The sequence below is a fragment of the Xiphophorus hellerii genome, chromosome 7, assembly GCF_003331165.1.
Source record: "Xiphophorus hellerii strain 12219 chromosome 7, Xiphophorus_hellerii-4.1, whole genome shotgun sequence".
Taxonomy (NCBI): Eukaryota; Metazoa; Chordata; class Actinopteri; order Cyprinodontiformes; family Poeciliidae; genus Xiphophorus; species Xiphophorus hellerii.
In genome coordinates this window covers 259,640-276,772 of record NC_045678.1, presented here as the reverse complement: position 1 = coordinate 276,772, position 17,133 = coordinate 259,640, and the positions used below count along the sequence as shown (strand labels likewise).

Genomic DNA, 17,133 nt, shown 5'->3' with positions numbered 1-17,133 from the left:
CACCCCTTTATGACCACAGTGTAAAATCTTCTGATGGTTACTTCCAGCAGGATAACGCACCATGTCATAATGCGCAAATCATCTCAGACTGGTTTCTTGAACACAACAATGAGTTCATTGTACTCAAATGGCCTCCACACTCACCAGATCTCAATCCAACAGAGCATTTTTGGGATGCTCAAAGTCAAGATTAGAGTCATGGGCCCTTCTTCCACAAGTTTGTCTTCAACCAAATCAGGAGATGCTGCTGCTCTCTTTGCCTCCCCCTCCCACTTTTCTGTATCTAGAAGTCAGGTGAAGAGGCAGCTGGAGAGACTGAACAAGAACATGGCTGCAGGTCCAGCTCTGAGGGATTCTGCAACATCTCTTCAACCTTAGCCTGTCCCAAGAGAAAGTTCCACTGTTATGGAAGACATCCTGTGTAGTTCTGGTACCAAAGAAAACTCTCCCTTTAGTAATCATTGACTGTAGACCTGTTGCCCTGACAACCCACATTATGAAGGCTCTGGAGAGACTCCTGTTGGTCCACCTGAATAAGAAGACAAACCCGTATCAGGACCCCCTGCAGTTTGCTTATCGCCATGGAGTTGGAGTTGATGACATCATCATACACCTGCTTCAACAAACCCACTGTCATCTGGACACAGAAGGCAGGACTGTGAGGATCATGTTATTTGATTTCTCCAGTGAATTTAATACAATTCAGCCTGATTTGCTCTGTGAGAAACTCCAGAAGACAAAGATGGAGGCTTCAGCAATCACCTGGATCTATAACTACCTGACAAACAGACCACAGTTTGTGAGACTGAAGGACTGTATGTCTAACCAGGTGATCAGCAACACAGGAGCACCACAGGGGACTGTACTCTCACCATTCCTTTCCACTCTGTACACTTCAGACTTCCAGCATAAGTCCAGCTTCTGTCATCTACAGAAATACTCAGATTACTCTGCAGTTGTTAGGTTTATCAGAGATGGACAAGAGGTTGAGTACAGAGAGCTGGTGGACCGCTTGGTGGCATGGTGAGGGAACAATCATCTCAAAAATGAGCAAAACAAAGGAGACGATTGTAGACTTCAGGAGAAACAGGGTTAAATCAAATCCTATTCCCATCATGAGAGAAGAAGTGTAGGTGGTTGAGAAATATAAATACCTCTGTGTTCATCTGGACAACAGACTGGAATGAAGACACAACAGTGAAGCAACAGCACTTCTTGAGGAAGCTAAGATCCTTCAAGGTTTGCAGAAAGATGCTGCAGATCTTCTATAAGTCTGTTGTTGAAAGTGTTATCTCTTCTGCTGTCATCTCTTGGGGCAGTAGCATCAGAACAAGGGACCTAAAAAGACTCAACAGTCTGATAAAGAAGGCTGGTTCTGTTCTGGGGACGACTATGGAGATTATTATGCAAAGAAGGATTCTTCATAGGATCAAGACAATTATGGACAACCCTGACCATCCTCTTCACAATGCTATCTTGGGAAGGCAGAACATCATCTGTTAGAGGCTTCTTCAGATTCAGTGTAGTACTGTCTGTGTTAGAAGATCTTTCCTGCCAACAGCTATCACCATCTTCAATAACTCTGAAGAATATAAATTGATGAGTTACAACATTTAATTTCCCTTTGGGATTAAAAAAGTATTTTTGAATAGAATTTGATTTGAATGTGGTGGAATGGGAGATTCGCCTCATGGATGTGCAGCCGACAAATCTGCAGCAACTGCATGATGCTATCATGTCAATATGAACCAGACTCTCTGATGAATGTTTCCAGTACCTTGTTGAATCTATGCCACGAAAGATTAAGGTAGTACTGAAAGCAAAAGGATGTCCTACCCGGTAGTTGCAAGATGTACTTAATAAAGTGGCCAGTGAGTGTACCGTATTTTCCGCACTATAGGGCACACCTAAAAACCTTCAATTTTCTCAAAAGCCAACTTATAATCCGGTGCGCCTTATATATGGACCAATGTTGAGCCACAACAGGTCTCGCAACTACGGTAAGCAGCCGCCGACTTCATTTTCCCCAGTATAAGAAGAAGCGCGCGGTGCACGCTGGGTTTTGTGTAAAGACCCCAAAATGGCTCCTATTAAGAGACACGCTTACGATGCAGAGTTTTGTGGGATCAAAAAAGGTCTTAAACTCTTAATTATATTTTATAGATAAGAAATAATACTCAGAGACGAGTCCTTTTGCTGCAGGCCACGCCAGGTGGACATTTATTACACTGATCCACAGATTATCTTACAGCTTCATTAGTATAAAGTCAAAATCTCAAAAATCTCCCCAAACTCTCCCCAAAATCTCAAACTCTTCTTGGAGTCAACCTGTTTTTATATAATCTCACTTTCACTGGTCTGAACTGGCAAGTTTTAACCAATAATGTTACTGCTCGTGTCTTGCGTATGTTTGACATAGACTTCTTGGTTGCCCATGTATTGAATGTGTATTGGGCTTTTTCTGGGAGTATTCAACCTTTCTGACCTCTCATCACCGTAGGCATCAGAAGTGCCAAACAACAATTATTATTCTTATCTACCCAGCCGGTTTATTTCCCAGACATTCTTTCAGTCACACTTCGGCTTCGCACGCAAGGGAAAGTTGGGAGGCTAAGTCAAATTGACCTTTTATGGCGCCAGATTTCCTCAGTAAAAAACAACTCCATAAGAAGTATTTCCGCTCTTACAGTTTAAGCTCAAGGCGATCAGTCATGCAGTCGAACACGGGAATAGAGCAGCAGCGAGAGAATTTGACATGAACGAATCAATGGTGCAGAAGTGGATATATATTGTGATTGCACTAACGTTTGATTTACCGTAACAGTATCAGACTGTTTTTTACGTGTTTATTGAATCGAGGAAAAGTTCCCCTCCACTATATGTTATACCTTGCTGTGTCTTTTTACTGACACAGTTAAAAGATAAACTGTGTCACAAAAATACCACGACACTTACTTTACCTCGGGGAAAATAATAAAACAGCTGTTTATTCATTTTGGGAATGAATGGAGTTTTCAGAACGCTGGTTTGTAATCTATTAATAAAGTTTGACTGACCTATCTGACTATTTTGTTGACATTCCCTTTAGCGCAGTTCCATCTAATGGATGCATAACGTAACCCCAGCCTCTACTGTAGCGTCTATTCTATGTGCCTTATAATGCGGTGCGCCTTATATATGAAAAAAGTTTTAAAATAGGCCATTCATTGAAGGTGCGCCTTATAATGTGGTGCGCCTTATAGTGCGGAAAATACGGTACATTAGACGTCCATGCCAGTTAAAAGTAGACAAAAATAGCAATACCTCCATAGCATCTCAAAAGTTCAGCACCTTCTGTTTGACCTCTTGGTACTGAAAACTCAGTCTGACTCCTTGCAGTGCAGAGCCCTCTGTTAAAACCACAGGCTCTTGTTCAAGAGTGGCTTGACAAGAATGTGTCAGCTGAAAACCACGTTTTGCATCTGTCTGTGATTCTTGAAGCACTGACTACAGCTGCAGTCCACTCTGTGAATCTCTCTCACGTTTTCAAATGGGTCTTGATTCACAATCCTCTCCAGGGTGTGGCTACCTCTATTTCCTGTACACTTTTTCTACCACATATTTTCCTTCCCTTCACTTCTCTATGAATGTGCTCAGACACAGAGCTCTGTGCACAGTCAGTCTCTTTACCTTTGTGACTTACCCTCCTTCTGCAAGGTGTCAACGGTCATCCTTTGGACAAATGTCAAGTCAGCAGTCATCCCCGTGATTATGTAGCCTACAGAACTTGTCTGAGAGACCATTTAAAGGCTTTTGCAGGTGTTTTGAGTTAATTAGCTGATTAGTCTGTGGCACCAGTAGTCTTCAATATTGAACCTTTTCACAATATTCTGATTTCTGAGTCTGTATGTAATGAATGAATACAATATACAAGCTTCATGTTTTGAATGGAATTACTGATTTAAATGAATGTTTTCATGATATTCTAATTTTATGACCAGCAGCTATAAATAACTGACAGCCTAAATTGAGCTCTAGAGAAAAACGGAGACTAAAATTATATATGCTACAGCTGGCTTCAAATTTGGCTATAAAAACGTGACAAACCTCTAACCTAAGATTGATTTTCTCACATTTACGCATTATAAAGTTCTTTACAATGCATTTGTCGTCCACAATTTTCAAATAAATTAAAATTAATGATAACACTTTATTTGACGGTGTGTGAATAAGACTGACATGACGTCGTCATAAACATGACATAACACCTGCCATCAACATGAGTAAGTCTTCATGAATATTTATGACTGTTGTCATAAAGTGTCATTCGGTAAATCATGACACTTTTAATACAAAGTTGACATTATTCAAAATGTCTGTTATGACAACTTGACATTAACCTAGAATCATCATATGTCATAAATATGTCATAGGCATAGGCGTAATAATGTCATTAAGTGTTATTACGCTGTCAAAAGCTTGAAAGAAATAGTATAAATAAAATTTTTCCCCCTACCTGAAATAAAGTGGAACAAGCTTAATGAAATAAAGACTTCACTGTTTATTACACTGTCAAATATTTTAATAACAGAGTCATTAATAATTCCTCTTACATCAAGTGGAACAAATAGCACCAGTTATGGAAATGTCATTAAGTGTTATTACAATGTCATTAATTTTAACTCTTACCTCAAGTAAAGTGAAACAAGTAGCAACAGTTATAAAGATTTCATTAATTGTCATTACAGTGTCAAGTCCTATATTAACAGTCATTAATACTAAGTTTTACCTCAAGTGAAGTGGAAAACACTAGACTATTTATAACTACCATCATAGCTGTAGAACAAACTCTTTGTACATTGGAATTAAACAAAGGATTACTTGTTCTTCAAACAGAAGGTTTAGTAAGGTCAGTATATTGTAACTCTGAAATACTGATTGAAAAACAAACAGAATTACATTATTCTTTAACTTAAGAAAATAGGTTCTTTAAACAGTCCTAACATTTTTTGCTTTAATTGTGTCAGCCATCTCCTTTGTTATAGCCTTCCTGTAACGCTCTGAAAACAGGGAGATCTTCTTCTTGTCTTAATTTCCTGAAAGCAGCACTTTAAAGGTGTCTCGAAATGCTCGAAATTATAGCTGTTCTTGCTATGGTTGTGGTCATTGTTAATCATGGTGAAAGCCTTTTCATGAATTCAAACTCGGTGAATCTCTTCTGGACATTTTTATAGTGGGTGATGACTCAATCCACTATGGTCACTTCAAAAAAGGAACATAAACAAAAATGCAATGTGATCTTAATTCAGCATTTATTTAAATATCATTCCAAAAATGTCCTTTGCTGCACACTGTCAGAATACTAGACTGGCAGACAAATGTCTACAGTAGTTAACTTGACTGGGTGCCATAAAGTGCAATACAATTATTTCTTAATACAAGGAGCATAATGACTAGAGCTGAACAAAATTATTCTGATCAAATATTTGTTTGGCAGAAATGCATCCAGCCTATTGTTATTCAGAATGCATCATTTAATGTATAGTATTAGACACATGAGTGTATCTTTTCACTTAAGCATTCAAAATTATTTCCAACCAGATACTCTGGCTTATAGCTTAAGAAGTTTATTAATAAATAAATAAATTTAACACCAGTGTTTAGTTATCTAAAACGTAACGTAATTAACTCAGCTGATGGATGTTGATTCCTGCTCCCCCTTCCCGACTTATCTGTCCCGTCCCATCCCACTTCACCTGAAGAAAATAGTAACACAAAAATGACTTACCTAATTTTCTTGGAGAATATTTCATCTGCTTCTTTCTCTTTGGTCAAACAAGGACTTCTTTCTCTGGTGGCTGGTCCTCATTATCATCCTCCACACCTGTAGCATGTCTTCATTAGCCAACTTTGACCCCCCCACCCCTACTCCCAACCATGTGTCCTTAGGCTAAAATGTAGCTAAAGTTGCCAAAGCAATGAACACAAGCACCATGTCACATCAGCCAAGTTGCAAAATAATGCACATAAATGATAACTTTGGCTAACATATTAGCTTTTAATTTGCTAGATTAAAATTGGAGGGTAAAAACCTATTTGCCTGCCTTTAAAGTATGTTTAATATTAAGGGCTAATGTTACAGTAATGGAGTTTAATAACTTTAGCTAACATTAACTTACAGCAAGGTAGGATTGACTTGAATTGCTCATAGCTAACATTATAAAGAAAGAGAACATAGTCAATGTTATTTTCTCAAAGAAAATTTTAAGTTAATAAGACACATACCTCATATGTATTAGGTGACATACTTCGACTTCTTTTTAAACAGGAGGTCTGACCGTTATAAGTTGTGTTAGGTTGGCCCCACAAGAGAGAAAGACCTCGCTGCAACAAACAGAAAGGGGCGGGGACAGACCACTGTCAGTCGCATACCTTATTTGGAAATGAGATCATTGCACTCCGGAAGGGAAGGGGGCGCTATTTCCTATATTTTCAACGGTCTCCCATTTTTATTTTCTTTTGAAATCTGTGATATAGCTTCATCTTTATCAAGGAGTTTCACTCTCAGCATGTACTTGAACTTCTCTCTTTTATTTACTGCAGCGCAGCTCACCGTTTTTAACAAATTCCGTAGCTTTTTGTGTACTTCTAAATCTGCTTCTTAGTCTTCATCTTTTCGGGCCTGATACTGCCTCTAGTGGAGTGGGGGAGGTAACAGAACTAATATAATTATATTACTAAATCAGAATACCACAACGTCTTTATTATTTATTATTAATTCTGGCATTACTGGAACTGTAAAAGATAAAGTTGATCACAAAACGCCATACCTTTTCATTTCCTTTAGGAAGTAGAGCTAATTAAACGACATAAACAAGACCTGAAAGTGGTTTCAGTTTCACTCCTGTTGAAACTGTGGCTAATTCTGTCATTCCTGGACAGTCAGCTCAATTTTGCTGAAAACACTGGCTATATTTTTAAGAACTGTTTTCAGAGACTCTATCTTTTAAGAAGACTGTGGAATAAAATAATTATTCAGTGTGTTTACTTTTATTAAATAGTTAAACCATTAAACCATTTACAGGATTATTTTTACTTATATGTTTGTTTTCTGCTAATGTTGTCTGCGTCTCTCTGCAGACAGAAACTGCAGCTCTCTACAGGAAACGGTTAAAACAGGAAAAGGCCAAACCAGAGGCCTCAGTAACTCAACCTACCAGACTATTGCTTCAAAGCTTCTTGCTGCGCATCAGAGGCCTGACAACACACAAAGAATAAATAATTATCACACTTTGACAGGGAAACAGAAAAGAGGATGTAGCTGTTCTTAATTATAGATCCACCCTGTGCAGCTGATTCTGTCTGTGTTTGTTATATTGCATCTTTGTACATGTGCTAATCTTGAAAGCCTCTTGGGTATGTGTTAACGCCCTCTGATATGTCCCTCGGATTTGTGAAGCGGTGTATAAGGATAGGGAATCACGATGTCTAGTTCAGAGTTTCTCTGACAATGTTACTGATCAGTGCTCTCCGCTTGCAAGTGTAATAAAGCTGTTTTTGTTCTCTAACTTTGACTCTTGGTTTTCCAGAAATTTTCAGACTTGACAAGACTCAGTGATCTTGGGGTTACCTAACTAGAGGTAGTGTACAACCTCTAGTTAGGTAGAGGTTGTTGAGTTAAAATGTTAAAACGTAACATTTTAACTTGATTTTTAACTCAGCTCAAGTTTTAACTGTTGGGTGTTTTAACTTTTCATCTTTTCAGCTGGTTTGGTCACATGAGCTGCAGACTAACAGACAATCTTTTAAGAATAATTTTAATGGCAGGTAAAATAGTTTGAGCTCATGAAGACATTATTGTGTTCCTCTGGTAACTATAGAACATTTATTAGAAGTGATTTATTGACAGTGCAATAATTATTCTTAGCCAAACTAAATAATAGCATTTACCTATAGCATCCAAAGTGTTTTACTCGATGCACAAATTGTTGATAATACTGTTGAATGAGTTTTATTTTATCATTTTAGAGTCGAAGAAAAATTTCCACCTTGGAAGACTAAATAGTTTAACCATATTTTTTCCTATATACTCTACCAACAGAAAGTCTCAGAATAATATATATGGCACAGTGAAAATAATGTGAATTATTGCTTGTATCTGTTTAACAACCCTGGTTATTCGTCTGTGAACCTAATTAATGTGTTTATTATTGACTTTTGCTCAATTAAATTTCTTATGTATACATTGTAAATGGTACTTTTATTATAGTTAATCATGTTGTTTTTCATGTCCTATTTCTTTTGTTCCTCCTATAATTGATGGAGATACTCAGATATTATTTATAATGTATAAAGGTATTGTTTATGTCACTTAATTAGCTCTACATCCTGAAGAAAATGGAAAAATATGTTGTTTTAGAAGATAATTTATCTTTTACATCGCCAGTAATTAATAGTAAATAATAAAGACTGTGTGGTATTCTAGTTTAGTGACGCAATTACGGTATATTAGATGTGTTAACACCCCCACACCACTAGAGGCAGTAGCAGGCCCGAAAAGATGAAGACTAAGAAACAGATTTAGAAGTTCACAATAAGCTACGAAATTTGTAAAAAACGGTGTGCTGCGCTGAAGTAAATAAAAGAGAGAAGTTCAAGTACATGCTGAGAGTGAAACTCCTTCCTAAAGATGAAGCTATATCACAGATTTCAAAAGAAAATAAAAACGGGAGACTGCGGATAATATAGGAAATAGCGCCCCTTTCACTTCTGAAGTGCAATGGTCCTATTTCCAAATGAGGTATGAGACTGACAGTGGTCCGTCCCCAGCCCTTTCTACTTGGGTGTACTTGCCACAAAATGGAAGATCTCTTCTTCACCAACACACTGCACACCTCTTCGTGCACTGCTGCCTCTCACTGGTAGAGATGGTGTATTGCAATACTAAAAACAGCCTTAAATAATGTTTCACATGCAAAGTTCATAATTGCTTTGTAGACATCTTGCTGTAAAACTTCAGATCAATTAGAAATTTAAGACTAAGCAAAATGGCAGGGCAATATAATATTACCAGATAAAGCTACATAATTTTAAAGTTTAATCAGTAATATTTTTCAAACAAATTTATGACAGATCATTTCTTAATGTCAAGTTGTCATAAAGACATTTTGAATAATGTCAACTTTGTATTAAAAGTGTCATGATTTACCGAATGACACTTTATGACAACAGTCATAAATATTCATGAAGACTTACTCATGTTCATGACAGGTGTTATGTCATGTTTATGACAGTGTCGTGTCAGTCTTATTCACACACCGTCAAATAAAGTGTTACCAAATTAATTATAATTACAACATTCCATTTCACTTTGTGTTCAGGGTAAAAAATACTAATGACAATTCAAAAGGGATAGCAATTAAAAGTTCTTACCAACTCCAGCAGCTTTGAGGGTTTGGTCATCTTGTAAAATTAACTTTTCATCATCATCCAAACTCATTACCAACTCACTTGTCTGAAATAATAGAACCAAATGTGTACAGTTTATAAGTATAACTTTAAAATAAATATTTCCTGTTAAATCAGTAGTTGAAGAAGCAGTTTTGGGTAAAAATTCATACTATGCACATCTTGATTTTTGTATAAGTTTATCTTGTGCAAAACAGATTTGTTTGTCGTAAAGAAAGTCTGGCTAGCTGAAACCCGATATGGTGTACTCTGAAAGAATAACCTGTCACAGGTTTAATACAAACCATACCTTACACTGTCAAACTGCTTAGTTAAGTGATATCAGCAAAAATAGACGTAACCACAGTTTACCAGCCTTCAACAGGTTTTTGAAAGCTGGTTTGCTGCAGGTCCTGGATTTATTTGATCACTCCATTTTTCAGACAGTCTGTAAATGTTGCAGCTTTCCCTAATTACTCTAATTACTGAACAGAGAGTAGACACACACCAGTGACATTCTCAGCTCTGGAATACATGTGTACATACTATCAAATTTTACTCTGTATTCACCAAGTCATAAATATTTGAACAGCCAAGTATCCCCTGCAACAACTTTGGAAATCTAAAATACCTATACTGTACATTTAAAATCAATTCCTTGTTATAGCTGTACTTTTTAGTAACATTTTGGATGTCAAAATTACAACCCAGAGGCGTCCTGCCCCAATTCTCACATTTGTGAAGGTTTGTAATCCTCTGTGCACTTATGAAATGTGTTCATAGTGTGTACTCTTTGAAGTACACACTTATAGAGTACTTCACAGAGTACTCTATGAAGTACTTATCAAGAAAACCCAAAATCAGCCCCATGCTGGAGATTTTAGCGTAGCAGTAACAATACATGAAGTTAATTTTAAATTTAATCACACAAAGTAACACCTAGACCCAACAGTAGACTCAAATTTCAATAAAATCAGGTTGTTTTTGTTGTTTTGTCTCATGCAAACTTTAATTATATTTCTTTTTGTATTTAATCATAAGAAATCATAGTCAGGCAGAAAGAAAGTCATGAAACAGGAACAACAGGCTTCCTGAAAAAAGATGAAGTTTCCAGCTTGCGGATTTATAAAAATAGTTGTGACTATTCCTTATTTCAATGCATGAAAGTTTTAAAGAATTAAGTCTAAACAAATTGAGTATTTGAATAAGACCCAATGCAGAATACTTATATTTTTCTTTTAAGAATGAACAACTGTAACTTTGGTTTCAAATAATTAGAATCATGGATGTTTCCTGTTTTCTTTTCAGAAGATCACTTATATTTACTCACATAATGATTATAAGAAGAGAAACTGATAAGTTATTGTATCAATAATATAAATGAATGCTAAATCAGAGAAGCAAAAGAAGTTATAGATGTGATTGTGATAATGAATTTGAAATGATGTAAAAGCTTCCCATAGAAAAAATAAGCTCTTCTTTATTTTTCTATGGGCAGCTGGAAAGCTCTCCAAAACAAGAAGCTCTTACAGCTGCATGCAATTTTTTAGGTGGCCATTTCCAGGCTTTGATGGAACATAGTCGCCATTAGAACATGGAAACGTAAAACACTAAGGCCACTAAGCACTTTTTAGATACATTGCTGTATACCAAAAACATGTATTTGTTTATTTCATTTAAAACCCCTTGACCTGCACCGGAACAGGTGCGGGTTAGGTGGACTGGTCAGGTGGACTGAGGGGGGGCAGGGGGTGCTAGCGTATCGTTAGAAGGGGAAGGGGGATCTAAGCAGGAGGGGGACCCGGGGGCAAAGGAGAGAGGGTGAGTCGGCTAGCGTATTGTTAGGGAGGGGACTGGGGGGGTGAGCGTACCATTGGGAGGGCGAAGAAGGAGGGGGGACCACCTCAATCCACAGTGGATTGAGGTGGTCCTTCACCACCTCAATGAAGGACCACCTTCATTGAGGGAGGGGCTAGCGTACCGTTTGAGTGCTGGGGGGTGGGCCAGCCGGATGGGGGCAGGGATGGACAGTGTATTGAAAGAAGGGGGAGGAGGTCTGACTGTATGCTAACCTCCTCTGCCCCCCCAGATATGCTATTTTATTTATATAATTATAAGTAATTTCCACTATCAGTAATGTTGAAAGATAATGACCAGAGGATTCCTCTGGTCATTATCTTTCATTAGAGCAGTGCTTCTCAATTCCAGTCCTCAGGCCCCCCTGCTCTGCATGTTTTAGATGTGCCTCTATACCAGAACAGCTGATTCAAATGATTGCATGACGTCTTCTGCAGCCACCAAGTACTGCAGAAGCCTGTTAATCACCCAAAGATTCAATCCAGGTGTGTGGCAGAAGGGAAACACCTAAAACATGCAGGGCAGGAGGGCCTGAGGACCGGAATTGAGAAACACTGCATTAGAGCCTCATTGATGACTGTATGTTGAAGCACTGAGGAGTTACAGTCATTTGAAGTTTGTATATAGATGTTGTCCAAGTGTCACATTTGGAGACTCCAAATGGAGACTCCAAATGGCACACTTGGACAACACATGTACATCCTCTAAAATAAACATGTCCAAAATGACATTTCTTTTTTGGGCTATTTTGATCAATCTTGAAATCCACGAGCAGAATACTTTATTCTACAGATTTATTGTATTTTCCGGTCCATACATTCAACACTCAATGTGCATTTACAAGAAATAAAAATGAAAAATATGGGTGAAGCAAAATTTTCAATTTTCTTTGTGTTACAAACATAATAGCTACAAACTACTTATAATTATAGTATTTTTGACTGCTAAAATAGAAAATTTATCTTGTCATCTTCATAGAGAGACTAAGCTTTTGCATGTACTCCAAAGTGTTCAAGAATAGCAGCTGATTTAATTTGGGTGTACCTTCTCAGCTGTTTTTGGTGATTTGGGGGGCGAGGATTAAGGGGTTAAGCAACATAATTCAACACTATCTCTATAAATCTTAATCTGAGAAGTCTTTTTTTATTTAGAAACAAACCATTTTGATGTTGCATTGCGTGACTTTCCAACAGACAAATACCTTTGAACTGTGAGCTTGATGAATGATCTTCATAGTGTCTGAAAATACAAAATAACAGAATTAGAGCTATGTTGAGTTTTAACAGAATACTAAACAAAATCATGCTGATCTCTTAAGTTTTTTAAAGTGAAACCTGGAGATGTAGGTCAGATTCATTTAGTGCTATGAAATGGGAAAAATAACTGAAAACCACTCATTCTTCTTTCTCGCTGTCCGTGTCGACTTTACGCTACACGTTGCCATAGCAACTGACAACGCAACTTTATGTATCAGGATTCAGCACAAAAAACACTCAAACATTTCCCCCACATAGAGCAGAACATTCAGCTACAGTTTTGGGTTTTTAGGCTTGATGTGTATTTTGCGATTATTAATAAGTGATTGCTGTGATAGATTAGCCACAGTAATAAAAAGCTGCTATTATTAGCCAACCTAGTTGATTAGCTAAATTAAACACCTGCTCTACTGATGTCAGTTTGTGTGTAGGTCACCTTTTTTATTTTTAAGCTGAACCAAAACACCTTATTCCACAGCACATCCAAGTTAAGTTTGTCAAAGTCAAGCAAGTAACTGACCTACTTTCCTCTCTCTCTCGCTATTTTGTTCTTAATTAAGACTTTTTTCTGACCTTGTTATCGAGTCATAGTGTAGACAATTCATAGCAAACTACTGCATCCCTTTTTATTTCATATGTCGAGCAGAGAAATGAGGGCGGGAACTTGCTTGGGTGACATCCTGCTGCAAGGGGTCTATAGTTTAAAATAACATTGGAGCTCATTTCAAAATATCGTGAAATATACTGTGTATCATGATATAGCAAAAATATATCAGGATATTAGATGTTTCTCATATCCTCCAGCCCTACTGTCAAACATATTGTTTTTACTTTTTTTACTCTATTTCAAATAAATAACATACATAGAGGATCTTTGTCACAAAGATAAATTTCACAATATTATATAAAAAATAAGGAATAATCACAGACATTGACAGTGTTGTTGGTTTTGCTTTTTTTTTGCTTTTTTTTATTTCAGACAGACATTTCACCAATAAAACACAATAATAATAAAGACTTTCATGTTTCTAAGTGTAAATACAATATCTTACTATCAAATTTACATTGTCAAATAAATGTAAATACACCAGTTATTCTGTGACTGAGAGTCTGAAAAGGAGTATGATGAAGTTTAACTTATATAATCATATTCCTTTTCCATCCATTAATTCATAGAATAGTCTTCCTGTTTCCAGTATCCTTTCCAAAAAAATAAAACAATAATAATAACTATAATATTTCCTGAACCAGATGAAAGTCATACACCCATCCATATATATACATATGTATTTACCTGCATATATACATGAATAATATATACTGTACCTATTTACACACCCACATACATTTACACACACATACAAAAACCTGCACCCAATTGCCCAAGTCATCCACAGTGCTGTAATTCCCAGCCAAATTCATCACCCCTGTTCATCCTTATACTTTTGAATAGGAACCATTTTGAGTCTTTTCTTAAAATACCTCATGCAACTTCTTCAAAGTAGAATGAATATATTTATATTTTTGGAATCTTTCTTTGCACATCCTCCAAATCTACAAATTATGGTTCCATGTTTCATAAGCGAGCAGAGTCCGAGCATAGAGTAAGTGTGAGCGTTGATGTGAGACGTTTTGAGAAGAAAGACATAAAGTCCTGCTTTCAAAATGAAAATGTAAGCAAAAGCATTAAAAGTTTTGAAAACAAAAGACATAAAATCCTGTTTTCAGACTGAAAATGTGGAATCTTGCATTATGGCAGAACACTACTGACAATCAATTACACTTTGTTTCAGAAACTTATTGTGAAAATAATAAAACAAACATACCGTATCCATACTTTCTGAAAGGAGGAGGAAGTCCGTCCCTTGTGGCAATATCTAGAAGAAATGTATGTCTCAACTTAAAGTGTTGTGTTTAAGGTTAGTAATAAAAAGTCCTGGATGCTCCCATCTATTAAATAAAAATAAACCATGGAAGTAATAGAGTGCACAAATAGAAGATGTTGAAAGGCTAAAATAATTAAGCAGTTTTTATATTGAAATTTGACACACAACAAAAGACAAAAAAATTGTCAGGATATATTTTTCTTCCAAGTTTTTTAAGTCTTTCTGGGTAATATGTATATAAGGCACATTTATATGGAGTTACATTTGGTTCACAATTATTCATTCAAAAAAACCTAATCTATATTTAGAAAAATAAAACTGTGATCAAAACTTTTGGAACTGTAATGATTTTTTATAACAAAGAAAATTGTTTAAATAACTTTTTTTTTATTAAAATGACTATGTTTTGTCTCATGAAGTGAAAAAGTTATTTGCAAAACAAACTTTTATTTGTGCATGTCAGAAATCTTTGGTGTCAATTTTCTAATTTTTGGTTGCGCTTCTCAAACTTTTGCTTGCGAATCTCACATGAACATCCTGGGCAGGGCTGAAAGACGAACAATGTAAGATGTGTTCCTATTGGTTAGCGCTGACTCAAGTGAAGACTCTGACTCTCCCCCACCTCAGAACTCTGTCCCAAACTGCAGGGCTTGCTGCTTTGCTTCAGTGACGGGACACAGAATGTGAATGGTAAGTAATCGTTACAAAATTACACCGTTAACAGCTACTAAAGTGTCCACCCTGTTTCAAAGAAGAAATCTTACACAACTTATGACGACAGTCTTGTCTGCTGCGGTCCCTGTTATCATATCAGGCTAGCTAATGTTAGCATTAGGTAAAGTGAATATACTAGGCTTGTGTAATATTCGCCTGTCCTTATGTTGAATTCATTAACCATCACTCTTTTGTTGAGTTGCAAAATACCAAATGTATCTGGAGGAAATATGTGTTAAAAAACTGACAGATTATTTATTTACCAAGCACATAATCAGTGCTGTGGATGAGGAGAGACAATGTAACTCTTAAATATATATTTTCTTCCATTTGCAAAATGAAAATCCAAGCTGGTAGATCACAGGCCGAGGAAGAATATTCACATAATTTCTGCCTTTTTTCAGTGTTAATTGGTGTGTCTGTGTCTCTTGTATTTAGTTTTCTTTTGAATTATATGTAATATGCCTTTTGCTGTGTTATGTTATGAAATTAAGTTGGTGTTCTCCTAATTCCCTATTCCAGAACAACCAGCAGAGTGCAGAGAAGCGCAACCAAAAATTAGAAAATTGACACCAAAGATTTCTGACATGCACAAATAAGTTTGTTTTGCAAATAACTTTTTCACTTCATGAGACAAAAAATAGTCATTTTAATAAAAAAAATATCTAAGAAAAAAAGAGATAGAGCAGAAAGAAAAACAGAAATGTTGGTATGCCTTTATTTCTTACTATAATCAACGTAGAGCCTTTAAATCCACAAAATAAAATTTGGATATTTTTCCAGAAAAACCTTGGTACTTTGAGCATTATCTTTAAGTTATGATACTTCCCATATATTCATTATTTCTATCTACTTGTTGGTTCTCAGCCATCCAGGACATGAGAAAACCAAAAAAAGGTTTAAAATTAAAGCAACTTAAGAAGTTATAATTTAAATAGCCCATAACTTGTATTGAGAGCCACTACAATAAATTAATATTCATGAGGAATTTCATTAAATAGTCACTCATTAAAGCTTTTTATTTAGAGCTTTACACTTGTGTAGCAGAGATTAGATCAGTGACACTGAACCAAACTCGTATCTGAACAACATTTAAACCTTAGTTTGACTTCTGTGGGTCTCAACAGTTTGTTTATTGAGAAAAACATGTTTAATGCGCATTACCTCTTCCTAGTCATTTTTGGTCCTGCAGGTTGAACACATTAAAAACTTTTTACACCAAATTTTATGTTACATTTCACTGTAACTTGGCCGACCCCCAATAATGAGATCTGATTTACCTCCCTGGAACTGATGCGCTTAAATTTGTAAAACAACAAGTTTCATCTACAAATGATTTCTGGTTCTGAGAATAGGGGAATTACTTCGAAATTGATTTTAAAAATAACCACAAACATGCTAAGTATCTTTTTCATTTGCACTGGAAATAGATTTTAAAGTTGGAGCTGGAACTGAGCCAGAAATGGGATATTCCGACGAGTCAACGTGTCTCTCTTTCAACTCCCCCGACTCACCGTCTCTCACCCAGCGCATGAAGTCCTGCACGGTCTGGTTAAGGCTGACCTGCTGGAACACCACAGGCTTGAAGTTTCTTTGTTCAAATGACCTGATGAGGCGAACTGTGACCACAGCTGGAACGTTCAATTCCTCCGGATGAGATAATCTTTCACCGGCCATCCGTCCAGAAGAGCACACACAAAAAGTGTGTTTAAAAGTATAAAAACAAGCCTCTACTCATGTGGAAAACAGAAACTATAAGTTTAAGACCAGACGAATCAATCCATGATCCCTTCCACCTTGTCGAGTGGATTCATACTCTTAAGTGTCTCCACCTGGCGGTGTGGAGGACGTCCTCAGTCAACAGGACCTCTATTGACATAATAATATGCAGCGATACGTGGCAAACATCTCAGGTGTGTTTAATGAATTAATATACTTTATTAATCTTAAAGGAAATTTTACAAATAAAGCATAGTGTCAGTGAAACATTACAG

General features: G+C 36.5%; 1 protein-coding gene and 2 long non-coding RNA genes across 7 annotated transcripts in view; 1 reads left to right on the top strand and 2 right to left on the bottom strand.

Annotated features, from left to right (window-relative positions):
* LOC116722972 (uncharacterized) overlaps positions 1-5,001 on the top strand; it is a 6,405-nt gene extending 1,404 nt beyond the window's left edge. The window contains exons 2-3 of the long non-coding RNA XR_004339884.1: positions 1,001-1,003; positions 4,889-5,001. This is a non-coding gene — a long non-coding RNA (uncharacterized LOC116722972). The remainder of the gene's footprint in view (positions 1-1,000; positions 1,004-4,888) is intronic.
* Positions 1-16,960, bottom strand: part of c7h2orf76 (chromosome 7 C2orf76 homolog) — a 27,978-nt gene extending 11,018 nt beyond the window's left edge. Inside the window, exons 1-5 of one of the 5 annotated variants that reach the window (XR_004339880.1) lie at positions 16,654-16,959; positions 14,366-14,416; positions 12,485-12,522; positions 9,412-9,493; positions 1,155-1,582 (exon numbers count right to left, since the gene is read on the bottom strand). Coding sequence is in view for 3 of the 5 variants with exons in the window: in XM_032567419.1 (XP_032423310.1) it covers positions 8,815-8,897; positions 9,412-9,493; positions 12,485-12,522; positions 14,366-14,416; positions 16,654-16,816 (417 nt within the window). In the remaining 2 variants the exon portion in view is untranslated. Of the gene's footprint in view, positions 1-1,154; positions 1,583-6,264; positions 6,364-8,138; positions 8,898-9,411; positions 9,494-12,484; positions 12,523-14,365; positions 14,417-16,653 lie in introns of those variants that run through there. The other 4 variants (XR_004339881.1, XM_032567419.1, XM_032567420.1 and 1 more) reach the window with 4 other exon arrangements.
* On the bottom strand, positions 4,526-6,258 carry LOC116722970 (uncharacterized). Its single transcript, XR_004339882.1, has 2 exons — positions 5,768-6,258; positions 4,526-5,241 (listed from the first exon to the last, which is right to left on the bottom strand). It is a non-coding gene; the product is annotated as an uncharacterized LOC116722970 (long non-coding RNA).
* Positions 16,961-17,133: the final 173 nt, after the last annotated feature.